The sequence below is a fragment of the Siniperca chuatsi genome, linkage group LG2 (assembly GCF_020085105.1).
Source record: "Siniperca chuatsi isolate FFG_IHB_CAS linkage group LG2, ASM2008510v1, whole genome shotgun sequence".
In the NCBI taxonomy this organism is placed as follows: Eukaryota; Metazoa; Chordata; class Actinopteri; order Centrarchiformes; family Sinipercidae; genus Siniperca; species Siniperca chuatsi.
This window is the reverse complement of record NC_058043.1, coordinates 10,991,202-11,019,128: the sequence shown is the minus strand read 5'-3', so window position 1 is coordinate 11,019,128 and position 27,927 is coordinate 10,991,202. Positions and strand designations below refer to the sequence as shown.

The window sequence follows — 27,927 nt, the reverse complement described above, 5'->3', positions numbered from 1 at the left end:
TCCCACTACTTTAAATATTAACGTTTTTGCTGTTTACATATTGTATGTGCATATCCGCAAAAAAGAGAGAAAAAGCTCAACTTAAATAAAAGGCCTATTAAAAATATATGAATGTAAAACACATTTCTGCAAAACATGTCTGTATGTGCTATATATTGATTCAAACTGAGAAATGGCACCTGCCAAGTAAATTCTAACCTAGTAATAAATAGTATCAAGGCAGTGAGAGGGGGATGCAAATAAAGAATCCCCCCCCACACACACATCCACACTCACACACTGTTAAAGATAACAAACACTCTTGATAAAACTGTCAATAGCAGTTGTTTACCACAAACTAAAAAACCCTACTATCTGGAGTGCATACAGAGAGTCCGCTGCTTCACAGAGTCGGCCTGAATAGTGTGTGGGTCGTTGTGTAAACAAAGAGAAGCTCTTGACCAAACAAAGATAGAGAACAAAGATAGAGAAGGAGAAGCTGAGAAGTGAAGCAGTTCTGCTGAGGGAATAACAGTGGTTGAGATAAGGGAGCGCGCTCTGGCGTCCACGCACACACACACACACACACACACACATTAACACACACACACACGTTCAGGCTGTGTGCAGCGCGCGCACCTCTCGGGAGGAGGAGGAGGAGGAACCAGAAAATCTTCGCTCATTTACTTAACATCACTTCCCCACCGCCGGGAAAGCAAACACGCTCCTGAAGCTGCAGACGAAGAGAAGTGAGACCGATGTGAGTGAGTGTCTGCATAAAGCTGTCAGCTGTCGGCACCTGGAGCCTCTCGACCGAGAGCGTGGGCTTCTTCTTTTTCTTCGTCTTCTCGAGTCATCAGGAGCGCTCACTTTGTCACTGATTTGCCGGGACACTTCTGAAAAGTCTGCGGAGTGTTCTGGGCATGGAGAGACAACTGCTCTGACTGATAATCGGATTTCTTCCTGCATATTCTTCTTTCTGAATAATGGTATGTGTGAAATACATTCATTTTGATCATGACATCGTGTTCGTGATATCGAAGGTGCTATTTCTGGTTCATTACATTAAATAAAATAGCCCGTAGAGTTCATCCTTCTGTCTGGGAACGTATTTCTGTTAAAGTGTAGGATTATTTCAGCTCTGTTGGTGTTCAATTCAGATCATCTTCTAAATAAACATCACATCGCATTTATATTACATTTAGATCAAAATAATGGCCCCTTAATTAAAAAAAAACCTGACACTGCTGTATGGTTTTTAAAAAATCCTCACGAGACATAATCACGATAAGTTTACAATAAAATAAACATAAGACTAAATATTTTATTATGTCCAATATTTCCAATTTATTTCTCCACTTTTCTCCAGTTTAGAACTGCACCTGGTCTCTCCAGTTAGGCTAATATAATGATGGCAATATTTAAAAAAGTTTTATTTTCATATAATGTGTGAGCATTTGAGAAAACAACAACTAGCAGACATAAATGTATTTAATTATTGCGCTAATCCTTGAAGGCAAAAGGATCTCAGAGGCCTCTTACAAACACCAATGTTGAACACATTTGGAACATGTGACATAGACATACACACAGAGCATAGACACACTACTGTATTGTAATGCAGAAAAGGGTAGGCCAATGTAAAAGTAAATAGAAAATTTTCTTTTTCAGTGTAGTTGGAAATCTTCCCTTAGCTGAGGATACTACTAATATCACATCATTTTCTACTTCACCGTTCTGCTCAGCTTTCTGTTGTTTTTATTTATTCTAAGAGTCATTAATAAGAACAGAACCTCCCCCCAAAAAAATCCACCGTCAACAAATCAGTTATTTGTGTCTCACTGAACCCTTTAAAAGATGTGTGTGTGTGTGTGTGTGCTGGGGGGGTTGAATCGGTGCAGCGCTTTTTTGCTCGGCTTAAGTACAGAAGATTACACCCAAATCACTGACACCCCCTCAGCAGCCATGCAGGTACCCTCATTAACTAAATTAGGGGAGCCTCGCTAAGCATTTTTCAAAGGCTGGTATTCATATTTTTCAAGGACCCCTTCATGGCTCCACACTAGAAGCTCACTCACTGTGTTTTACCAACCGTTTAAATCACCTTTAAACATTTCTATCAGCTGCACAGCGAGGGTTAATGGGGCCCTTTGGTTTTTGGAAAAAAAAAATTGTAAAGTAGATTTTAACGCAAAGAAATCTGACATCACATTTTCTTGTAATTCTTCAAATCTGGTTACATTTTTGTCCTGATATTTAAAACGTAAAGATTAATTGTGAAATATGTGTGATCATAACATGATTTCTTTAAAAAAAAAATTTAAATTTGCATTATTTGAACTATAACATTTCGCATCTTCATAGATGGAAATTGAGATTTTTTTCATTACTGTCATGGCTGTTGCAGGCCTAACAATAGTGAAATGCGTTTCCCATAAACCAGCTCTCAAAAGTGTCACACTCATTTCTGAATTTTATCAAATAAACTGGACATATATCGCTCCTTGTCAGTGTCTATAATCTGAAATAAACCTGCAGGGGTAATGGCCAGCCAAAGAAGGATTCTTATTTTAGATAGTTGCTGTATCAGATTCAGGTCTATGACGGACTGTAAATCTCAGCAAATCTCCTTTATATACCTGTATTTCAACCCCCACAAATAACATCCAGGGGTCTTGATGGAGGGGGGTGTAAGGTGGGCTCGGACCACATACCAAAGGTGTGTGCTCGGGCGTGTTTGATTTAACACTGTGGTTCGTCTCTTAATAACATTAGGCCCCATTTCTGGACTCCCTCTCTACGGCTGGGCCGGGACTCTCTCAGTTTCTCTGCCTCTCTCTCCTCAGCCTTCACGGTTCCTATTACTGGCTCTAATAAATTGTGAATAAGCGGCAGCCCAAAAAGTCCTGGGCTGTGGAGAATTCCCCATCCTGTAGCGCAAGGCACCCCCTCTTAAGAAAACACGAATTAATTCCAAACCCCTCTGTAGCCAAACGTTTGTGGAATGATAAATATTTTCATAGGAAGCTCTGCTCTTCCTGACTTTATCTGCACCAATTTCATTATATTTCTTCACAACCGCACAGTTCTGATGTCTTTTAGCTTCTGTGCTTCTCTCTCCCTCGCTCCCTTTCTACTCCTGTCTCTCTCTCTTTCTCTGGGAGTCAAACAGTCTTGCTGACTTGAACTCAAGGTTACACCAGGGGAAAAATATTCAATCCATCCTCTTAGCCTAAAATGAAGGTATGATACCTTCATTTTAGTACGAAAAGCTAGACTGATGTTTATTCACACTGTCAGTGTAAAAGTAATTTAGCAATATTTATGTGACTATGTTCCAACACCGTGTACTTTTTGTCTGACAGGTGATCAAGGTGACGAGTGTCACTGTAAATTAGTTTGTCCTGGTATTGATGAGAGAAACAAACTTAAACAGTGCTATAGGATTAATCCATGCACTGTTGAATAGACCACGAAAGACTTAACCGATCTCGCTGTTAGTAAAAGTAATAACACTGTATAAATTCACTTGTTTGCTCATTTGTATATTTCATTATTAATTTATTTACTTGTCATTATTATTATTGTATTGTGTTTGCCCATTACAGAGCAAGTAGTGTCACTGTCCACTTCTTTTATTTTTGTTTCCTTAGTTTTTTGTGTCCAACTATATCCATATATCTCCTTGAGGGGTCATCGTGGAATAAAGTCTAAAAAAAGTCTAATTTGTAAAAAAGTCAATGGGTAATGATGAAGTACCATTGTACTACAAAGAAGTACAGCAAGTTGCAGGGTAATTTATTGTTTTCTAAGTAAAATTATAAGTTAATAAGATCACCAATTTCAGTTTCTTAAGTGAGTTTTAGGTTTCTCAAATACTTTATTGATCCCCGAGGGGAAACTCTTTAGCTCTTTCAGCTCATGGAATGACTGCTTCTGAACTTTATACAACTTCAGAAGAAGCAATCATGAATGTAGCCTGATATGTGCAGCTGTCTGCACAAACATTAAAGCAACAGCAGAAGGCGATGCTGCTAAATAAAGACAATACAATAAAGATGAAAAAATATTTCTGATAACATAGTTACTGACGTTTAGCATTAAAAAACAGTTTTGTTCCCTCTCTTCTAATCCTTCTCGTTTTCTCTCAGAGTGAATTTAGCTGACTTTTCGTCAGTGAATATTTGCTTTGTGTATTCTACAGTTATGTTTCAGCATGCATATGTGTGTGTATGTGTGTGAGAATCCATTGAGAAGTATCTGTTGTGTTGTGAGACCTTGGACTTATGTGAATCTGCACATACAAGTCATTGTGTTTAGTGAAACAAAACATCAGGATTGAGATGCTGGTGACATTATTGGTTGTTCTGTTGGCTCTTGAACAGTTTGAGGCTCGAAAGTCATCACACTTCCCCCTAAATGTCTTCTCCTCTCCCACCCTTCCCTCCCCTTTTAATTCCCTTAAGCCCCAAGAGAGCACCCGGGGAGGCCTTGTGGTGATGTGTGTGTAGGTCTGTGTGTGTGTGTATGAAACCCTGGGCTGTCAGCAGACAACAGCTGTCTCTCTGGCTATCTCCCCTCTCCTTATCTCATCTTGAGAGCAGTGAAGCCACACACATCGCAGCATATAGCCTGCAGTGACCATATTTCATTTTTTCGTGCTTAATAACGGCTTGGGTACTTTCCAGTTGAAAGAGAATTTAATAATTCTCTGTGGCTCCGGGAATATTTTTTTAGGTGTCAGAATTTTTTTTCAGTATCACTTTTCTCCATTGAATCTCTTCCTGAATATAGTTTTTCCCCACCATTTTCCATCTTTTAATGCCTACTCATATTTTATAATATCTCGTCTCATTTGTCCTGCATTGTTATCTCTCCAGATAGTCATAAATCACTCTATCGCTTTCTCTTTTTCTCACTTTCTCTGTCTCACACACACACGCTTACACAGTAAATCTACCAGTAAAGACGTAATTGGACCTCAGTCCGTCTTCAGCTACCAGCAAACTCTCTCAGGCCAGCTGTTAGCAACGAGGGCGGCCACTTGCCACTATCTGCTGAGGAGACTGATCAAGGGCAAACCTTTTTGTCCTAATGACTAATAAATTAGCCAGTCTGAGAGTGTGTGTGTGTGTGTGAGAGTTCATTAGAGAAGGCAGGAGCACTCATGCAGTCAGGCGTGTGTCAGTTTTGAGTGTGCAAGCGCGTGTGCGACCACCCTCCCATCACTGGACCAGATGTTTTTTACCTGGGAGCCAGACCACCATCTGACTGGGGTCAGCCCAGTCCTCCAACCCCACACCCGCTCCTCCAGGCTGCTGGGAGGTCTGCCAGCTGTCCCTCACTCTGACCCCCGTCCCGGGGCACTGATTCTGGGGGAGTCAGAGTCTGGGCCTTGGGGTAGGTGGTCCTTCTTGGATTTGGCAATATTACTGGGGAAAATTATTCGGGATATTATTAGAGTGTGAGTGCCGGGATATGGGCAGTAAAGGGGAGTGAGGAGGAACGAAAGAAAGAATTAGGAAGCATCAAAAGAATGCTGAATGGTAATTTAGAAAGGAGTAAAGAGTGTGTGCTGGAGAAAAACAGGAAGATAAAGACACTGGCATTGCTGAATAAAGAGGTTTTGATTACTGAGGGACAGAGGGGGGTAGCTGCTGGCACTAAAGCAGTCTTGTTGCAGAGAGTTAGTCAAGTGGAGAGGAAAGCCACCAAGTCTGGGAGGTAAAGTTACAGAGTGCAGACAGAGTCGGCAACAGGTTCCCTGCTGCCAGAGATTAATTGGAGCCTTGCGTAGAATGACTACTGTTTCCTACAAAGGAGTTCTGTATCTGTCATTATGTGACTTAACTGTTCATTTACTTTTAACGCAAAGAACTTCAGTATTAGCCAGGCGTGTTTATGTGTGTGTGTGTGTGTGTGTGTGTGTTTTGGTTATTTGAGGAAAAAGTTGCAGAGACTCCTGTGAGAGTTGAACCTGTCAATAAAGGGATTAATCACTTGCGTAGGTTTTAAACCGGTTGCTCAAGTTTCCTAATTTTTGGTTGATGATGTAAACATTATTGCTCAGTTGGTATAAATTGGGGTTGTTTGCATGCTGCTGTGTGAAACCTCATTGAGATGGGTCACTCTGATAGTAAACAGGTGACTGAAACATGAAAACATCTTACTCAATGGTTTTTGCTTGTTACTGTCTCAGCAAAAATCTGATTTGGTATGTGGAGTCAACAAAAACATGACAGATTACTGTTGAGATTAACATTTTTCCCAACAGCAGAAGTAACCCAATGTTGCTCAGTTTTTTTGCTGATGGACTATTTTGTCTGTGCGTAAACAGAAATATAATGTTAATTGATTTAGGTTTGGCAAAAACACTGAGTTGTAGCGTATCAAGTATTAACATATTAGCACACATATGACCTCAATTAGAATAAGGCTAATATACTTAATAGTCTGTACATGCAGCAGTGACAGTGACATTACTGGCAGTGATAACGCACTTTGGCTGAGTCGTGCTAATGTATGATCCTATATGATGCTAAAATATGTGCAGACTGAACACACAAACACACACTTGGAATATATTTCCCTCTTGATGAATGAATTCTCTGGTTGCTGAGGTCGTGGTGGGTTGAGATTGTCAATCCTGAACATCTGTCAGCGGACCACCAGCACGTCTGAGCCTCTGTCTCTGCACTGCTAATGTATCATTTTCAATTTTCCAAAGAAAACTTTTCTTTCTTTTCTACAATTCTCTCTTTTACACTACTTTACACCTGTCTCACTGATAGCCTTCTTTTATTAAATTACTGCCAGTCGGACTGCTGATTAACATTGTACCCAACATGATGGCAATTTGTGAGAAATGTTTGATGTTTTAGTTGAAAATTAATCAGCAGCTATTTTGATAATTGGTAAATCATTTACCATTTACTGCTTCCAGCTTCTCAGTTATGAGGGTTTATATTACTTTTTTTGTCTTACATGATAGAAAAATGAATATCTTTGGGTTTTGGACATTTTTTTCCACAATTTTCTAAAACTGTACAGACCAGCTGATCAATCAATTAATCGAGAAAATAATCTGTAGAATAATAGATAATGAAAATAATCATCCCTGGCCCTAGAACAGATTTTAAAGAAACTGCCAGGTAAAACAACAGGCAACTGTTCTCACCTGCTTGCTAAATCATCAACTGTTCATTTATCTTAGGAGGTGTTGGGTTTGTTTTTACTTCTGAATATGGATGTAGATGAAAACATTTAATTCTAATTCTAAAAATGATACAGATACTGAAATAAAAGTTGCTGGATGCTTTTCCTTTTTACTGCAGTCTGCCGTGTTGAACTGCCAGCTGTTTGCCAAAGGTGGTTAAAGATGGCAGTAGCTGGCAGATGGCACCGATTTTCACCACGAAGCCCCTGATAGTGTCACACAAATACTGGGCCCTTGTTCTGTGTCTTTTATCAGCGAATGAGAGAGAGGGTTTGTGTGCAGCAGTGAACCAACCCCCAACTTTGCCCCAGGCACTTTGGCAGACTGTCCATTGAGGGCTCCAGGTGCGGTCCCATATGGCACGATTACAGACCAGCAAGTCACCTTGTCAAGCAGTTGATTGAGAACCACAACGTTTCAGTAAAAGGTCAAACCATGTGAGGGTCACTGCAGTGTGTGACAAGACGTTCACATGTCGTATCAAGACTCAGACAAACACTGAGACAGCATACATATTGACACTGTAAACAACAATGTCTAACCAGACACACACACCAGACACCTGACATCATATTCAAATAATTTTTGAGAAATGTAAATAAGATCCACGGCACACACCCTTTATAGGAAAGTCAGCAAACTGTGACCAGTCATTCACCACCACTCCCTGCATCTAATCACACAAAACTGATGAAATTTGTTGAAAAGTGATGATTTGCAGAAAATAGATACCAAACTCAGCTAATGTTATTTTAAAGTAGAAGACAGTTGACCTTTGATGTGATTGTTAGTGGTTTTTATTATATGGTCAGGATAGATTCCTACATTTCAAATATGACATACAGTATAATGCAGCTTTGAGCGAACCTGATGACGCAGGGATGCAAAACGTTTCAGTCGTTCCAGGGTTTTTACTTAATGAAACAAAATAATAAACAATATATCAGTCTGAGTTTGTTGTTTGTGGCAAACCTTCTATTAAATATTGCTCAAGCTCATACAGCAAGGTTTAGTTACTTTCACCAAATGTGCCAAATTGGACACTTTTTATCATGGAAAGTAATTTTGGTAATCACTTTTAGTTCAACGGTATCATGTTTTTGTATTATATTTATTTTTATTCTGTGTAAATAGTACACATGAACTAAATCTAACTACATTACTTGGCCACATATGATTTGATTTCTTAGCACTTGGTGTCTAGAGCTGCTACAGGATCTCTTCTTCTTGCATTTGATGTGTCAGTTGCTAATTATCATTCAGCATATGAATGGTAAATAGTTCAGGGGCCAGTATGCTCCCAACAAAGTGCAGACAATCAGACAATTTATGCAGGGTTTGGCCTTGTTAGCAGAGATGAAAATGTCAGCATTTTGTAAGCAGATTTGAACTTCTCTATCAAGCTCTCTTTTTTCATTCTTCACACAATTACATCCATCACTTAAAAACAACATTACGAATGCTTTCGATAAATGATTATCGGCAAGAGTGCGCTGTTATCACCATTTGAATGATTATTGCGTGTTGCCGTTTGGAACAGCTATAAACACGTTTGCCCTCAGATGTGGTTGGACGACACTTCGTGCAAACCTTGTTTTGAGCATGACGTCCTCCTGATAAACAAAGCTAGTTTGCACATATGGATTAGTTTCGTGTCTATCTTTTCCCCACCCAACAGTTTAGTTGAACAATAGGTAAATCTGCATTAACTCGGTGTATTCCTTTAACTGTATCAAATGACATTTCAACTTAAAGCACAATACACCATCCTGTGATGTAATCCATCAGCACAAAGGCTAGAATTCGATATCCGTGAAATAAGCAGTGGTTTAGCAGAACCCTGGGACCCAGGTGAAGCTGGTCGGACTGGCCTTGTGGCCCTCTGGCCCCCTGTGGCCCCCTGTGGGCCTGCTGGGTTTGTTTTAGCTTTAGTTTCAGCCCTCGGCTCTCCACATCTCTGCTGAGCTCCGCTCATCTTCCCTCCGGTGTCCTGCAGTTCCCATGGCCTTGTGCGCCCTCCTCCCAGGCCTCACCCTGAACCAGGAAGTTCCTTTGCTATCACGCATAGTTTTTGTGTTTGTGTGTACATGCATGTGTGTGCATACAGGATTGTTGCAGGGATGCAGCTGAAGTCACGAGGACTCTGAACAGGCGTCACTTTAACTTTTGATCCCTGGAAAGTACTAGGAAATGCAAAGCACAACAGCTTTCCTTATTTTTCCTCTGTGCTGTGGGATCAGTTACTCTCTCGAGTTTCACAGTCTGCCTGTGATAAAGGTTAGATCAGGGTCTCTGATGGCTACAAGATCTTAAGGGTAATTTCTGAAGTGGAAAATCATAGGAAAACCAATGATAAACATAAGCACATGGTTTAGATTAAAAGACCTCAAGTTGAGTTGAAGCTTAAAAAAAGACATAATTTGTTGCTTGAAAAATGCTAAAAAAGTTCATCTTCACTTGGAACAAATTAAATTAGAAAGATCTCCAATTTTTATCTTGTTATTGCCCTTGTCATTTTACATTACACAAGGCCATTAGTGACATCACACAGTAAATCATCTCCTTAGTGTCACATTTACAGTCTGTTTTATTTATGTTTATTTTATGGTCATTAACACAGATGTGCAGGTGGATTTTTTGGCTGTAGAGTCTTTGTGGATGCTTCATGGTAGAAATACATTTATTTCCTCAAAAAACACTGTGAGCTCTCCCGGGCGTTTTTAAAGCCGGGAGGGCGGCTCCATCAGCTGGAGCTGACATAACATGATATTTGTTTTCTCTGCTATTTTGTCAAAAATGCTGTTGTTAATGACATCAGGACAACACAAAAGATACTGAAGGTCGTCTCAGGTTTTGTGATGCCAGTGACGGAGAAGCTTCTGATGATCAGCAGACTGTCATAATTTCCGTCACTTTAGTCTCTTTTTCTCAGACAGCTTTTACTTTTTTCCCTCACCTTCATCTCTTCGCTGCTGTAAAACCCTGCTGCCCTTATAATTCATGACTGTCATCTGTCTCTGTCGTTGTGTTGTCAGCGAGGTCAGGGGTCAGGCAGTTAGCTGCAGCTCTGCCAGATTGGAATGGCCCAGAGGCAAAGAGAGAGACAGAAACAGAAAGAGAAGAGACAGAGGGAGAGAGAAAGAGAGCGATAATAGTTCAGCCTGTTGTGCATTGTTATGTATCACAAATAGACAAGAGTAGTTGTAATTTTGCTCAACCCAAAGCTTTTCTGTCTGTTTTATGTTCCAATACACTACATGACCATAAGTATGTGGACAGTGAAACATTACACCTACATGTGATCGCTGAACATCCCATTCCAAAACCATGGGCTTTAATATGTTGCTATTCCAGACTCCACTCTTCTGGGAAGGCTTTCCATATGATTTTGGAACCTGGCTGCAGGGATTTTCTCCCATACAGCCACAAGAGCATCAGTGATGTTTGGTGATAGCGCCTGGCTCACAGTTACGCGTTACAAGTCATCCCAAAGGTGTTGGACGGGGATGAGGTCATTGCTCTGTGCCAGTCAAATTCTTTCACACCAAACTCAGAAAACTATCCTTGATTATTTTTGTCAAGGGGATTTGTCAAGTTGAAACAGGAGAGGGCCCCTCCCCCGAAGTGCACTATTGTCTGAAATATTGTTGCATGCTGTACAATTAAGATTTCCCTTCATATGAAATAAGAGTCCAAGCCCAAACCATGAAAAGGTATACAGAAATGTGGATAGTGTCCACATACTATAGTGTGGATGACATTTTTACCTGAAAGTTTCCCAGGACAACTTCAGTCACCCACAGAGCATCTTGCTTCAGATTGACTGGTACCTTGTGTGATTTTGCTTTAGGATCTGCTGTCGAACAGAATGACCTTGTTCAGCTTCCTGCTTAGACTAATTCATGTAGCATTGACCTTTTGACCTCACTGAGCCGGTACCTCCCCTTCCCTCTCTTCTTTTCACTCTTCTCTCTCTCACTCTTTTATCCTTCCTTTACTTCTGTTAATGGGGTAGGCAATAGATCAAAACTTTTATCACAATATATGTAATCTTAAACAACAATAGTGCAATATGTTGTTTCAGGAAATTCAAATGAAAAACAATTTATAGATAAAATAACCAAATGGGTCTGTTTTGGTTAATTCAGTGAATTATATACCCAACAAATCAATGTATTTCATCACATTTATGCAAAAAGCATGAATACAGTAAAAGAGATAGCAACCTCCATAGAAATTTTATTGCAAAATCTCTCCTGTCTCAGCCTGTCATCCTGTTTTATTTTCACCTGTCTTACACTGCTCTATTGTCTCATCATGTCACCCAACATACATGAGAAATTCTACTGAACTGAGAATTCCCCACACGCTGCTACTATTTTAGATTTTGACACACCTTTTTTGACCTTGTTTCTTTCTTTCTTTATTTGCTCTAAGTAGCTACACACAGAATTCATGGCACTGGTGCCAAACAGACGAGTGAGTCAGCAGTGGCATAGTGGAGAAAACATTTTCTCTTGAAACAATGTAACCTGTCAGGTTCCTGTAACTCATAATTTGGCTGTCAGAGTCTCTAATGACCACACTCTTAACATTGGTACCACATTTATCTTGTTCTCTTTCTTTCTGTGTATCCTTAAACTTATTCACCTCTTAACCTGTGTGCATGGAGAAAATATCCACTCCCCCATCCTCATCCTGCAGCAGCAGGGCCTGAAGCACATCACCCTGTGTCAGTCACCTGCATACCTGTGTCCTGATGGTGTGTATTTGCTATTGTTTCCACAGGAGAGTTGACGGCTCAAGAGAAACTTGACTAACAGCAGTGTGACGGCATAAAGAGGGTAAAGCTCTCTCTACAGAAGCAGGTGAGAGAGCAAAACTACAAAGAAAAGAGTAAAGTGCTATAGATAAGAAATGTCCCTTTGCTCGCTGGAGTTACTGCAATCATCCAGTCTGCCTGTGAAGTCAACAAACAGATTATATACCATTAAAATAAACCCTTGCATAATGACAAAACTGGTCATCAGGATTGCACACCCTCCCATTTTTGGGAGCAAGGAGAAGTATTCAAAATTTAATTAAATTATACCAAAATTGCATTCTTCTTGTGAAATGTTATCACAATTTTGTTGGAGAGTCTCTTTCTGCATTACAAACTTTCTCTGGAATTGTATAAAGATTGTTGGGGAATGATCTTGAAAAGAAATATGTGAGAAGCACTTAATTACAAATCTATTAGATTAAAGTTTTATCTTATTTAAATCTCATTGGTTTCACTCTTAATTTTCTGATAAAGCCTGTTCTTGTCTCATTCACAGGGTTTCTTATTATCTATTTCAAACTCATCGTACCTTCTGCAGGTGAGTTTTTCATGACATTTGTCACTGAAATTAAAGTGGAATTGCAGTTAATGTCTTTGTGTTTATAATTATAAGAATAAAACCTCTAACTCTTTGTTATTGTTTTTTTACTTTAATTCAGTCCAACTGACTTTCATAATGGAAGTAGCAAAAATTCAAACCATCTATGACCATCCATGCATCCCAGCAGAGACATCTTTGTTCTGTTTGTAGCATTCATTCATTTGGTCTGTAAAAGAAAGAGACATGTTTCTGACAGCCGAGTATGTTCTTCCTCACGCTCAGTTCTAACCGTGACAAACACAGGTGTTCTTTTGTAACAGATAAAGAGAAGGAGAACTTGTCACCAACAGTTTCCTCATTATTTCTTTGTTCTTTAAGATCAGCTGACGGGGAGAAGTGTCATGGCTGCGTATGGACAGACTCAGTACAGCCCTGCCCTCCAGCCTGCAGGGCCATACACACCTTACACTCACCACACACAGGGCTACAGCATGCCATCTTACAGTAAGTGCAAAAGAACATACAGTCATATGAATTCATGGATTATTTTGATAATCATCTCAAAAGCAAAGAAATGTTTGCAATGCGATGGCAAGGCATACAGGTACAGCTAACTCTCAGATTATTTACAGTACATCACATTCTGCTAGTTAGTGTAGCTCTGTCTATTTCTCTAAAGTGCTCGCTTTCTTTTTTTTGTTATGGCAGCAACAAGACACAATAACAATACAGCTCATTGACACATGACAGCCATTTTGTAATGTATATAAGAAACAAGCACACTGTATTACATTGTGGCAAGTGTTGAGGAAATGTGACCACTTTCAAGAAATAGACAAAGCCTCGCACTAAAACTTGTAGAATACAGAATGAAACCATGACAAACATGATCATCAGAGCAGACACGCATGCACAATCAAAGACTAGCTACATCTAATTTACTTGCAAGCAAAGACATAACTTGTTCTATCAGCTTACCAATCAAAACCGAGAGCTCTCTACATTGGTATTGGTCATTGTTATTAATCGCTCCACAGTGGAAATACAGACTTAGAGAACATTATATTTCTCCTTTGTATGAATGGCTATAACACTGCATGTTGGCTAGTTTTTCATGAAACCAAACAAATTCATCTTCTGCTCCTTCAATGGCATCTCTCCATACTTAGACATTAAAACAGAAGACGGCCTGAGTCACTCTCCAGGACAGACGGGACTACTGGGCTACTCAAACTTCAGCAGCACTCCTCCCAGTCAGAGTCTCTACAGCTACTCACACACACACGGTTAGTCTGAAACGCTGAATGTACTGAATGTATGGACACACTATTACACACACTGGCAAACAAACCTTAAATACACCATCTTTGATTTCAAAGTATCCATCCTTGTGCTGCCTTCCTCAACTCTTTTACTCCTTTTTTCTTTTTCTCCTCTCCTCTCTCCTCATCATTCTCTCTTTTCCTCTCCTTCTCTCTGCCACACCTGTTCTCCATTAGCTGCGGTCTGGACTCCTGGCGTCAAAAGTCTCCCCACCCCTCCTCTTTTCTCGGGGTCAGGCCCCCTTTCTCCACTCAGACCAACAACACAGCATGCAAGCGCTTGTGTCTGTTAGAGAAACATATAGACAGAGAGGAAGGGAAATAGAGAGGATGGAAGAAAGAAAAAACAAGAATAAGAGAGAGAGTGAACAAGAGATGGGCAGAGGGTCTCTGCCTAAAAACAAAAACTCAAATGAAGACATGATATGCTTGGGAGTGTGTGCAGCTCTCTGCCCATGCATGGCTGCATATGTGTGTGTGTGTGTGTGTGTGTGTGTGTGCGTGTTTCTGATTGTGTGTGTGTGTGGCTGTGCTGTACACATTCCTCAGTCGTCCGGCGCCCAAAGCATGACTCACTCAGTGCGACTTTATGGCTTTGAAAGCAGCATGAAATTGACCTTGTGTGTGAGAGGGGAGAGGTTAAGGTGCATTATACGGAGAGGTGAGTAGGTTTAATGTTGCAGACTGGGGGATGATCCTATTTCCACTGTATGGAGACAAAAGAGAGACAAAACAGGAGTAAACAGTAAATAGATGAAGTGCGTACATGACTTTGTATTCCCCATGTATACATACTGTATATCCCAGCTTTTTTAAATGCTCAGTTTTTTATAAGTGCTCATATAATTGGAATATGAGCTAATCTCTGTATCATAATGGGCCCATGCAGTCACATTCCATCTGTTTACTCTTTAAAGAGATAGTATTTTCCTACTTTTGTGACACATTGGTGTGACTGGATGTCACACATGTTGGTAATAATTCCTCAGGAAAACTGCACACAAATAGAGCGAGGGGCAAGAAACAGTAGCAGTAATACGTATGACCCCCAGGTTAGCCCCCAGGTTAGCCAAACTTATTTGGAAGAGAAAATTAAGATGAACAGTATAATTATTACCCAAACTGTCCGTTGTACACATTCATCACAGTTTACAGACCAACTCACACTTTTTTCCTGTGTAATGAGGGATTATTACCAACATATAGAGTGTGCTCACTTGTGGTTTTACCTCCAAATAAAGTGGTTAAGATAACCAAGCACAACTGTTGGTTTGTTTACAACCTGTCTCATCGTCTGACCAATTGTAGTTCTTGCCCTGTCGGACTTCATTGTAGGGATTTCACCATGTTACCAGGTTTCAGCAATTACTTTTTATTATAGCCGATAGAAATGAGGACAAGTTACAAAAATGAGACTCAAGTTGTAATAAACTGAAATTATCCTTTAACATAACAATAGCATTGTTCATCAGTATTGCTGACCTGACCCCCCTTTCTTGACATACCACATGTAACGGCAGAGAACTTTAAGAGAATATTCAGATGTCAGACATTATACGGGAATGTAAATAATCATGTAAACACACTTTTGATGAAACCTCTTACAAACTGCAAAGGCTTCAATGACTGTGCTCTGTTAGAGCACGACTGTTGAACCAACAGTTTTTTAACTGTGTAGTTTGAGTTTGAAAGACACTGTTCCCAAACAAAATAAATTTGTTTGAATATTTTTATGCATAAATCATTAACTGCAAACTTCAAACGGTAATAAACTGCCACAACAACCAAATGTTTGTAGGATTTCAGAATGTTTCCATGTCATCCATTATACTGTACACAATACACAAGCACGCACACACAGGCACACACACACACACACCACAAAAAAAACATCGAAACACGTACTGTACACTGTGTGTACAACTGAAACCAAATGGGGACTATGGGAGCCTTTTTGTGTTTACTTGAGAGACCTCCTGTATTTTTCCTTTAGTCGCTTTGAGGATTGTTGTGTTGTCCAGGGAGGTTTCAGTGTGATTCTTCCATTGAGTCATTATTCTCCTGTTTGTCATGCACTGTGGAGTGGAGAAGAAGAAATGGGGAGCAAGAGAGAGCAGTAGTGGACTGATGAAATGATAGAAGGAAGACTTGAGGAAGTGAATCTTTAAACATACTGTATATCAGAACGGTTCAGGTCATGTCAGAGAGGAGAGTAAATCTTTGTCATCAGTCAAAACAAACAGGGGAGGTCCTTCACAGAAATGAATACTAAATCAACTTCAAACCATCGCCTCTGAGTACTTAAATTACATAGGATTTATTGTACCTTTCTCCTGCACAACCACCCATTCAATACACAGTACAGTTGAAAATTAAAAAAATTATTTGCGAATGTTATATGACCTGTTTTCTATTTGAATACAGATACTCTATTTGCAGTGCACACAATTATCTGCAAAAGCAACTGTCAAGTTATGTCTTCTCAATAATAAGTGTTAAAAAAAGTGTTGTAAAAGTGGATGTCCAGAGTTTACTGCTGTTAGACAACCATTCAAGAGATGGGCAATTTAGAGTCGCCAAGCAACCGAACCTGCGTGTCTTTGGACTGTGGGAGGAGCAGCCAGAGGAAACCCACGCAGGCACAGGGCGAACATACAAACATCCAGAAAGGCCCCAGACAGGCCCACAGGTTCAAACCCAGAAACTTCTTGCTGTGAGGTGACAGTGCTAACCACTGCACCATCATGCCACCAATATGGATGTACACATGTTTATTATTTTACCTGAAATGAGACATTAACTATACTGTGTGCAGTCAGACTGTGGCTACTTTTAAGCATTTTTAGCAATGCTAGCATCATTGTCTGTCTGTCGGTCAGTCAGTTGGTCCACTACTTTAGTCTACAATGAAATATGTCAACAACTATTAGATGGACTGCCATGAAAGTTTGTACAGACATTCATGGTCCCCAGAAGATGAATCCTAATGACTTTGATGATCTCCTGACATTTCCTCTAGCGCCACCAGCAGGTCAAAGTTTTCACTTATCTAGTGAAATATGTCAACATATACTTGATGGATTGGCACAACATTTTATACTGACATTCATGGTTCCCAGAGGATTGATCCTACTGACTTTGGAGATCCTCTGACCCATTTGTGATTTTGAGTGAAATGTTTTGACAACTGTTGGATGGATTGCCATTAAATCTTATACAGACATCCATGTTCCCCATGGGATGAATTGTAATAACTGGTGATCCCTTCGCTTTTCATCTAGTGCCATCATCAAGTCAAAACTTTAATTTGTCCAATACTTAAGTTAGAGACCAAATACCTGCAAAACTATTTACCTATCAACCTCAGCTGCGGTTTGTCTTTCAGGCTGATTAGCAAATGTTAGCACTAAACTAAACACACTAAACTAAAATGGTGAACATAGGTAAACATACCTGCTAACCGTCAAGCATGTTAACATCATCACTGGGAGCATGTTAGCATTCTGACATTAGTATTTAGCATTTAGTCTTGTTTAAACTTTACCACATGGTCAGTAAGCACTGTATCTGTTCACTGATGTGTTTCCACTGCACCAAGTATTCTCTCCATTGCCCTGTGATTTTTCATTGATAAAATAAAAATAATGGTGGTTGTAAATTATCTACTGTCTGTTTATGAGCTCTCAAAGTTTAATTATCTTACATGAAGCCGTTGAGAAGTTCTGTGCTCTTTACACACAATGCACTCTTTTGCCCAGTTCGTGTCAAAAGTACATCTGTTTGTCCTTGGCCCATGGCCAGCCAGTTTTGTTCATTTCCATTCGTAACCTTGTGAGATATCCAGCTAACTGACAAACAGAAGAAATGGAATGAATTAAAAATGCTGTCCAGTGCTGTAGGTAGAGGTGATAAGATTACAAGAGAAATAATTCATCAGACAAACAAACAGTATTGACAGACTTGAAAGATGCAGGGTGAGGCAGCATCACTGTGGAGGGAAATTGCTTGGAGATAAACATTCCTGCCTTGGCTTGGTTAGACTGAGAAGATTCCCAGAGCAGCAGCAGCAGGAGCAGCAGACTTTCCCACCTGTATTGTTATGTCAAACATAAATCTCACTCACAGCCCCTGCAGGACTGAGCTGTCACTGAGGAAGGAATCAGACTTTACTGCTCATTAGTTCCTCCACACTGTTTCACAGATCAGATCGGATGCTGTGAAATTATATCTGAAGTTGATACATCAATACAAGATGTAACACAATCAAATCTCCCACCAGTTTACAGTTTTGAATTGTTCTCTATCCTGCATGATGAATTATTACCTGAAAGTTTGACCTTTGTCTTCACATCATTTCTCAGGTGGTGGTATTTCATCTGGAATTTTTCAAGGCACCCATGCAATCTCCAGTTCAACCCCATTCAGCTCTACCCAACAAGTGAGTAATGTAACTTCAACAAGAGCTACTGTAATAGCTGTCTTATATTAATCATGTTGATGACTTTCTAAATGTAGGACGCCTCATTTTGGAATAAAAAATGACTAATTAAAGTCATTGTTTACGCGTTGACAGGAGTTTTCAGCGTACTCAAGCTACAGTCAGAGTCAGTACTCTCCGTATTATAACTCGCATCACTACAACAGCCCCTACCTAAGCAGCAGCAACATCAGCCCCGCTGCCATCACAGCTCCATTAGCCTATCAGCATCCAGAACACCCCGTCATGCTGCCCAATCACAGCCCAGAGTCACACACAGGTAAGGAGTGACAAACCACCTGAACTTTTTGTTTGGATTTTTATCATGTTTAAGTTGTTTTTTGGGTTGTTGGTTTTTTTTTTTTAAATGTACATATCATGACACAAGTCTATTGTGGAATTCTATAACATCTACATCGTGCCTTACCCTTACCCCAAACAAACGCACAGACACGTACAGTATGGGTACCCACAAAAGCAACTTACTGATAAAGATACAGACACAAAATAATTAAAAAAAGTATTTATTAAGTCACGTTGAATCTAAACTTGTGTGTGTATGTTGCATGAAAACTGAAATTACAGGAAGGTTTTTGTAAGGTAGTTTAAGTAAGTTTTGTATTCTCTGTGACTTCTTTGACAGCAGAGTTGCCCCTTAACATTTAATAAATCAAAGTCTGAATCTGGAAACGCTCAGTATTTGATGCTTTTCTGTGTATAATGAGACTGATTAACAACTTTGTTTTATGTGTGTGTGTTCTAGGAGAGTACCACGCGCCACCCAGCCCCCCCACACCAGGTAAAGAGGAGGGGGTCCCAGCACGAAGGGGGTCAGATGGGAAGTTGAGGGGGAGGAAAAGAGTCAGTGACCCCGCTCCACCTCTGGACTCTGATATAGAGGTAAACACACACTCACACAGTGTTGTAAATTATCAGTATTTCTCTACAATATTTATCTTTCTCTCTCTCACACACACACATAAACTTTCATGAGGTTAACATTACATATCTGTTATTTCACTGCAGCGTGTGTTTATCTGGGACCTGGATGAAACTATCATCATTTTCCATTCGCTCCTCACGGGAACCTTCTCCTCACGATTTGGCAAGGTACGGTGATACGACCCCTCCCTTTGTCATTTACTGTAAGAAGTACGAGATGTAGCTCATCACACTTTGACTACAATTATACGGTAGGTAGGCACAGGTTAGCACAAAACCCTCTCAACAACAAACCAGTGTATCTGTGCTTTAGTCATATCACCTTTTGTCTCAGTGATCAAGTGCTTATTTGACTTTGCCGAGTCCACGACCTTTGTGTCTCATCCCTCAGCATTTTCACACGCTGATTGTTTTGCCTTTCTGCCCTCTTGTTTCTTTTCATAATGCACCGGGGTTGTTTAGCTATCCCGGCATCCTGCAGCGTGATTGACAGCCAGTGGGACCTTTACATAACAGGCAGGCAGCTGACAAGGGGCGGACAGTGCTGCGTTTCTTGGTTTTGGCCGGGGATGTGTGTTTTGAATTCTCACGGTCCCCCTGCGGGTTGACACAAGGCTGATGGGAGTTTGAGAGCAGCGTTTCTGATCGGTTCAGCCCCCGGCAGACCATGCATGCCGTTGTTTCTTTTTCTTTCTTTTCTGCCACGGAGAGGGGGGTGAAGAGAAACAGGGAGGAAGAGACAACGAGAGAGAGAGAGAGAGATAGAGCGAGAGAGTGGATGTGTTGAAATGTGACTCATGTGCCAAAAATTCCTGATTCCTCCCACCACCAAAACACCCTGCTGCTGGATCCAGGGAAGCTCAGTTGGACAGACTCTGACATCAAAACTCAGACATGCAGCAGAGGAATTAAATGAGTGACAGCGGAAAAACAGATTAACAGTCCAAAGCGTCAAGACGGCTTATAAGCTAGCAGCACTTGTTCCTTTTTTTTCTCCCTCCCAAATTTGCCGCTACCTCATCCTACTCTGACAACCATAATGCAGTTTGTTTTCTGGCATGCATTATCTCCACTTCACCATGTCGTGTCCCGCTTTCTGTCTACTTTTAACAGCCCTGGCTCTTCCCATTAGGGTCAGCCTATTAAACTCTTATCATAAACAAATGTTTGGACCTATACGTAAAGAGAAGTCTGGGCCCAGCGTGCAGGAAAGACTAATGGGCGTGTTGAAAGACAGTTGTTTTCACCAGCTTGGTGAGCCAGAGGTAAATGGAGATCCACATGAGGAGCTGATTCCCTCCCCTATAACTGCTCTTCCATTATCTCATCTATCATACAGCCCCCCCTCTCTGTCCTCTAGTGTGTGAATTGTTTTCCCCAGCTCTGTCTTTCATATCAAACATCCCCTGTGTAAGCGTAAAGGTGGGAACTGAATGCTTTGGGTGCTTTTCTTTTTGTCTTTTGCTTCCTCCTTTTTCTGTCTTTCTTCTGAAATTCTTGTCTGGGATGATCAGAAAGAGGCTTTTATCCGTCCCTCTGTACTGGATAGAGCAGCCCTCGTTTGTGGAGGAAGGTGATTACAGATAATTATTTCAATTATTAGACAAGAAGAACAAACCTTTCTTAAGCCTTTAACCCATCCCTCTTCATCCTTTCCATTCCAATCTCTTCCTCTTTTGGCCAGTGTTTCTCAATCCTCCCCCTAATTATTTTCTCCTTGTCTTCCTCCTACTCCTCCTACAGAACTTTTTCCTCCCTTCGTCCTCAATTACCATTTTCTTTTTACACCTTTTTTTTGGGGAGGGAGGTATTTTGTAATTGTCATCATTTACCCCACTTGTGTCATCAAGCCCATTTCTACCATTTTGTGCCAGAAGACAGCTCTGCTTGTCATTTCAGATGCACTAATCTAATGTTCACCTTTGGCTGACACCCCTCTGCTTCTCCTCTCTCGCTGTCAAAGACAAGCCAATGCTGCCTTCAGAACAATACACCACACACACATACAAACACCTGCTTTTGTAGTCTTGAACAAAAACACACCCACGCTGTTGTCAGACTCACTGCCCACACATTATGATTTTACTGTATGCATTTCTCTGGGTGAGGATTTATAATTTGCTTATTAAGAAACAAAACTGAAGTTGGTGTAATGCAACACCCAGGTTTTGTTTGGGTTTTTTCCATGTGAGAGAAGAAGAACAGGAGAAGAGAGGCTGGGTGGTGTGAAGTGTTGGTAGAAAGAGAAAACACTGAAAAAATGTGAAGAAGGTGAAAGGCCAACATAAACAAAAAGCAAAATGTAGCAAAGACACCTGTCCTTTTTTGTTTATATAACTGACCAGGTGAAATCTGCAATACCTTATTGTTTTTGAACTATTAAATCCACTGCAGTTAAGTACAGCAAATAAAGCGGAGGAGAAATATTTTTAAAGACCATACTAGCCCATTTACTACAAATCACAAAGACTTGCTGTTGTTTTTTAGATCTTTGGATGTATTTTTACATTTTATACAATCTATGTGAAAATCTAATTGAACATTTTGTTCAGACATTCACGGTCCCCAGTGGTTGAATCCTAATGACTTTGGTGATCCCCTGACTTTTCCTATAGTGCCACCCTGAAGTTGACACTATTGGTTTTAAGTGAAATGCCGCAACAAATATTGGATGGATTGCCATGAAATTTGGTACACACATTCATGTCCCCCACAGGAAAAAATCTGAAATCATTTTAGCGATCCCATTGCTTTTCATCTAGCGCCATCATCTGGTCAAAATTTTTATTTGTCCAGTACTTTGGTTTATGTCCAGATGCATTTTCCTCTATGTATTCAATAATGTTACTAACATTTGGTATGCGTTTTTAAATGTCATTGGATTATAACAAATTGTAAAGTGTATTTTCTATGAAAGGGGACTTTATTATAATAACTTTATGTCCAAATACCTGCAAAACAAATTCCCATCAGCCTCAGCTGTACTTTGTATTCACAACTGTTAGCATGCCAACATGCTAAACTAAGATGATTAACTTGGTAAACATTATACCTGCTAAACATGTTAGCATTGTCATTGTGAGCATGTTAACATGCTGATGTTAGCATTTAGCTCAGTACAGCCCACAGAGTGTAGTCCACTAGCGTGGCTGTAGACTCAGACTTGTTGGTACATTAGTTACATTATCTTTATATGGTAAACCGATTGAAAACCAGCAAAAAAAAAAAATTGTAGTTGGGAGCTAAAACATTGATAGGGCTGGTTAAACCTTGAGATGACTGAATGAATGGACCATACATGAGGTTAATAAAAAGATGTTCGAAATGGTCTTTCACTAAATGTAAAGAGTCAGCGGTGAATTCATTTAATATAATTGAATGAGGCTGTGCATTATTTATTGTAATGAATCAGGAAAAAGAGCCAGTGGAGAGATTTGGGGGAAACTGGAGGTCTGGGTTAAAGACCAAATAGGTCAGAAAAAAAAATGGTGAAAATAAGAATTATGCAGAGAGTTTGATTGATAGATAAATATTCTTGCCTCGCCCTGAAACCTGTTTATGTCAATCCAGTTGATGAGTTTGCAAAGGAAGTGAAAGGAAAGCTGTTCAGAGAGACAAGAAGGCGGCTGCACTGACAAGGCGAGAATAATGACAAGAGTAATGATGTTAAGTAATCTGATTTAACTGATTATTCTCTAAATATCAAACCTCTTAAGCCATCAATCTCAGCCTGAGCACATGATTTTACTATTTATTAATGAATTAATAAGGGTGCAGTTCCTGAAGTGACAGAGAGCTGTTGTTCTGATATCATTTGTATTAACTAGGTCAATCCACAAGCTATAGTTTACAGACCAGACTTCTTTCATTTAAATGTGTTGAAGCGAATGTGACTCTGGTTGATGGAGAGATAAGAGTCTTCACTGTGCCTGAGGGGAAATTTGTTACCACAGTATATATACACTGCACATGCCTCAACACATGTCCATAGTTCTTCACTATGAGACACATTTAAATGATAGGAAATAAATTGTGTTAGGGGATTAATTAGTTGTAGTTTTGGTTTAAGAAGCCAAAGAGAATTAAAAACCTCATTTGTGATTATGTCAGATGCAGAAGTGTACACAGCAACTTTTAACACAGTAGTAGAACTGTGTGGTGTGGTTTTTGAAGCAAGTTATTCATTTTAGGGTTGGTGTGTGTATGTGTGTGTGTGTGTGTGTGTGTGTGTGTGTGTGTGTGTGTGTGTGCATCAGGACTCCTCTAAAGCAGTGTCTCTTGGTTTGTGGATGGAGGAGATGATCTTCAACCTGGCCGACTCGAGACTCTTCTTCAATGACTTGGAGGTGAGTTTTTACATTTGCATGATAAATTGGCTCATGAAAAAAAGGTGTGAGGGGATCCTTTTTAGAAAACTGCATGATTAAAATTTGTTTTGTTAACTTTTGTCCCCTTAAACTCTTAAAATCTTGGACAATATGCCTTAAAATCTTATTACTTACTTTTTTATTTTGTATTTCCCTTAGAGCACTCTGTTTTTTTTTTTTTACAATAATTGTGAAACTTAGAAAGCTTAGCTGGAAAATAGCAGCAGTGAGGACATATCCAACAGTATAAGCTGGCATACTGTTGACCAGAAAACCTTCCTTGCAACAGCCTAGCAAGAAGTTTAACATTTGGGTGCTGGTTTCTTACCTGGCATAAAGCACAGTGGCAGTCATTGTAGAAATCCCCTCACACAACATCTATCCTACAGCATTTTCCAAACAATTTGCCCTCCTCAGTTGAGCAAGAATATTAAAAGGAGGGGTTGTTAACTGCTGGCATAAGTGCTCTTACAGTTAGACCGAACCTGCTGCCTAGAAATCCACCACAGATGCAACCTCTAAAAAGGATGACTCCTCAACAAAAACTCCAAGTGATCATTAAAATGCAGTTTTACTACCTGCTAGTGACTGAGAAGTTCATATGTTTTTCATCCTACATTCCTCCGCCTTGTTCTGACAAAGAAAAAAGATTAGAGAGGGACAGAAAGAGAGAACAAGTACACTTTGTGCTGTAATTATAGGTGTGTGTCTGAGTATCCAAGAAGAAAATTAGTCAAATGGGAGGAGGAACAGTCGAGAGGAGGGAAAGGAGCCAACAAAGCCATTTGCAAACCCGGTTCTTATCCCCTCTTTTGTTGTCAGGGCTCAGTAAATCTCTAAAGCAGTAGGCCACAGCAGGCTGACAACTGCTGTTAAGTCTTGAGGTACAATTATCTTGTCCTTCCCATGTCAGTAGCTACATCAGTGGCTACGAGTGTTATCGCTGCTGTCATAACTGTAATACCACCAGAAGATCAAATAATTGTAATTGGCATGCATGGCTGCCTGATTAATCAAAGTCAGAGTTTTCAGTTGAAATTTCCCTGTTAAAAAAAAAACAATGGATACAAGTAGATCACAATGGCCGTATTCCACTTAATTTCCAGCTCTTAAATGCCATGTAGGCACTGAATGAAGCTGCTCTGTGTTTCACTATATAAGTGCTTAAGGGGTCACTTGTATTGTATGGTCAATAAAAGCGGCTCTGCAATGGCAGATGGCACCTGAGTGGGAGGAAGGTTGCAGCCCATTGGGAATTGAGTTATGTGGAGATGGAGGGAGGATGAGGTAGCGTCTCCGTCTGGCTCAAGATGGCTAAAAGGTGATAGGAGACCCTGTCTGTCCTGGGTCACTGCGTGACAACTAGAAGTTACTACTAGGTGGTGTGTGTGTGGGTATCGCCGCATGTGAAAGATAAAAGGTTGTGGCTTGAAACTGGATTATGGATAAAGACAAGAGAGATTTTAGTTAGACATACTTGTGTATTTTCTCCTGGCCCATGATGATAGATTTAAGCTCCTTGTTTTTGTTTTCGTCCTACACATCCGATCTTAATAACTATTTTCAGTTTCTGATTTAACTGCATATTGCTGAAGGTGTTTTGGCTGTAGCCACATGTTTAAACTACAGTGTGGTTTTAATCCCTGCGGTTTGGTTGGTTGCATTAACGTCCAATAGAGAGGAACAACATGCACACCACTGTGCTTGTCAAAGACAATGGGCCTTTCTTCAGAGGATTTTTTTAACCAAAATGTTGGATACACTATAAAAAATGCAGATTTACTCTACTGGAATTTACTGTGTGGTTACACTAGAATCGCACAGCCATGTTGACTGTCCTGTATCTCTGGCGCCTTGCTGTCCCGTTTCCCGACACCTTATTTCCTCCTTTCTTGTCTTTTATTTTAGCTCTTTTTTTTATTTCTGTTGCTGCTATCACTCCCGGAGGCTCCCCTAAAGAGGAGAGACCTGCCTGTACAGGGCTCCACTCTGAAATGGATCTCTTGATATATCCGCTCTCCTTTTCATTTCCCAGGAATGTGACCAGGTTCATATTGATGACGTGGCATCAGACGACAACGGACAGGACCTGAGGTAAAGCTTCTACTGTGTTACTGTACTTGGAGCTCTGCTGAGAGACAGTTCTGCTGTGGCTTGTGAACCAGACTTGCCCTCTGGGTTTTTGTGCACAGGAGGAAAAAAGCAGGGAGACGAGACAAAGAGTGTGTGCGTCTGTGTGTGTTCATGCATGCAAGCATGTGCATGTCTTTTATTTTCCCGACTTCCACAGCCATATACTATGTCACAGCATTATCCAACGCTTTCATTTCTCATCAAAATATCTCTTTATCATTCCCTCTGTCTCCCTCAGTCCAGACGTTTTATTGCATAAACTTGTTGAAGCACTTTAGGATACTTTTAGGAGTGATTCAAGAAAGAGCCAGACTGCACCAAAGTACTTTTTTGAAGTATTTATTTTATTGAACTTGGCCCTTTTCATTCTCAAAGATGTTTTTATATTCATCCTAGCTGTACTGAATGTACATACTTCATAATTTCTTACTGACAAAGCTTCATTCACAGCTAAAACTCACTGTGTACGATGGTCAATTTCAAAGCGTTTCTTGTCCCTGAAATTTCTGTGGTTGCACTGGCACACCTCCCTAAATTTGATGAATGGTTTAAGCACTGCCTTCTTGTTCATAACCTGAATAGTTTGAATCAATTCCTAGAGCTACATACAGCATCCATGAACGTACTGTAGTTGTACCAATTTTTAGAGCATCCCCTATGATACGCTGATGATAGTGCTACTACTGTATAAGATGCTCTGGAAAAATGTAGTTTGTGTCTTTATGATCTATATCCTGACTGTTTCCTGTATTGTGATCCTGCAGCACTTACAACTTTGGGTCGGACGGCTTCCAGAGCCCAGCAGGGGCCGGCTCTCTGTGCCTGGGGTCAGGGGTCCACGGAGGGGTGGACTGGATGAGGAAACTGGCTTTCCGATACCGCAGAGTCAAGGAGATCTACAACACATACAAAAATAATGTTGGGGGTAAGCTCTGCTCTCATTTTATTTAACGCTGCTGTGTACAGGCAACCTAGAGGTTTAGCTTAGCTTACTTTCTCTGAAGTTTATTAAGGGATATATGTGGTTTTCTAACAATGAAATTAGAACAAATAATGACAAAAAATAAGTTACAGTAAGACAATGTCGTGATTAATCACTATAGACAGAAGTATTTACCTGCTGTTTTTGCTTGTATCAAGTCATAGAAGCTGCTTCAGAAAAGTGCATTTTGTATATTTTGAAGCTCCAGTTTGTGCACCAGCCAAATCTCTATTAGGGATGAAAATGTGGTGAGCATATGATGATAAACACCTGCTCTTTCCAGAAGAATCTTTGTAAAAAAAAAAAATTTTAAAGTAAAAAAATATGTTTCATTACTGACGTATTACCTATTAAATTAATTTAATCATGATGTGGTTAAAAAGCTGAAAGGAAGGAGACAGGTTTGTTTGTCAACTAGGATAATGAGTCACAAGTTGTTGTTCAGTATGGACCCTTGTGCACTGCTGATTACAGCTGGCTGCTTTAACTCTGCTGGAAACCATGTGTCTGAGGTTTTGGCTAGAGGATGTTGTGTGAGAATCATCCAACCAAAAACTGCAGGAGACAATAAGGTTTAGCAATGCTCAGTAAATGACATCTTTTATGCATTGGAGCTATAAGGGTTGAGAGACTGACCATGAAGCTTGTGCTTCTCCCTGATGTGCAGGTTTGCTGGGCAGCCCCAAGCGAGAGGAGTGGTTACAGCTGAGGAGAGAGATGGAGGTCCTGACTGACTTGTGGCTGACTCAAGCACTCAAAGCCCTGGCTCTTATCAACTCGAGGTCAGTTCATACTACCATGGCTTGACTTACACCAGCAGGTCAATTAACATAAGCTGTTAGCTGTACAATATTTTGTTTTATTAAGATTTTTCTCCATATCCCTTCATGAGTTGAATCTGAATGTCAGTTGCTGATATAGCATGTGTCATTTAAGGTGTATATAACTGAACTGTAGTATAAATGTGTCTGTCATGTCCTGTTCCAGGCCTAATTGTGTGAATGTGTTGGTAACCACCACCCAGCTCATCCCAGCCCTCTCCAAGGTGTTACTGTACGGTCTGGGCTCAGCTTTCCCCATAGAGAACATATACAGTGCCACCAAGACAGGTGAGGAGAATTTAGGGAAGAAGGGTTCAGGGAG

General features: G+C 40.3%; 1 protein-coding gene across 2 annotated transcripts in view; it reads left to right on the top strand.

The window, feature by feature from the left end:
* Nucleotides 1–669: 669 nt before the first annotated feature.
* The window catches only part of eya2 (EYA transcriptional coactivator and phosphatase 2), a 29,058-nt gene continuing 1,800 nt past the window's right edge, over nucleotides 670–27,927 (top strand). Inside the window, exons 1-14 of one of the 2 annotated variants that reach the window (XM_044171399.1) lie at nucleotides 670–968; nucleotides 11,984–12,063; nucleotides 12,517–12,558; nucleotides 12,945–13,065; nucleotides 13,731–13,847; nucleotides 18,245–18,321; nucleotides 18,457–18,640; nucleotides 19,124–19,260; nucleotides 19,387–19,470; nucleotides 23,559–23,648; nucleotides 25,705–25,763; nucleotides 26,567–26,727; nucleotides 27,452–27,566; nucleotides 27,772–27,893. In XM_044171399.1, coding sequence (XP_044027334.1) covers nucleotides 12,963–13,065; nucleotides 13,731–13,847; nucleotides 18,245–18,321; nucleotides 18,457–18,640; nucleotides 19,124–19,260; nucleotides 19,387–19,470; nucleotides 23,559–23,648; nucleotides 25,705–25,763; nucleotides 26,567–26,727; nucleotides 27,452–27,566; nucleotides 27,772–27,893 — 1,249 coding nt within the window. In that variant the 5' untranslated portion in view covers nucleotides 670–968; nucleotides 11,984–12,063; nucleotides 12,517–12,558; nucleotides 12,945–12,962. Of the gene's footprint in view, nucleotides 969–11,983; nucleotides 12,064–12,516; nucleotides 12,559–12,939; nucleotides 13,066–13,730; nucleotides 13,848–18,244; nucleotides 18,322–18,456; nucleotides 18,641–19,123; nucleotides 19,261–19,386; nucleotides 19,471–23,558; nucleotides 23,649–25,704; nucleotides 25,764–26,566; nucleotides 26,728–27,451; nucleotides 27,567–27,771; nucleotides 27,894–27,927 lie in introns of both variants that reach the window. The other variant, XM_044171389.1, reaches the window with a different exon arrangement.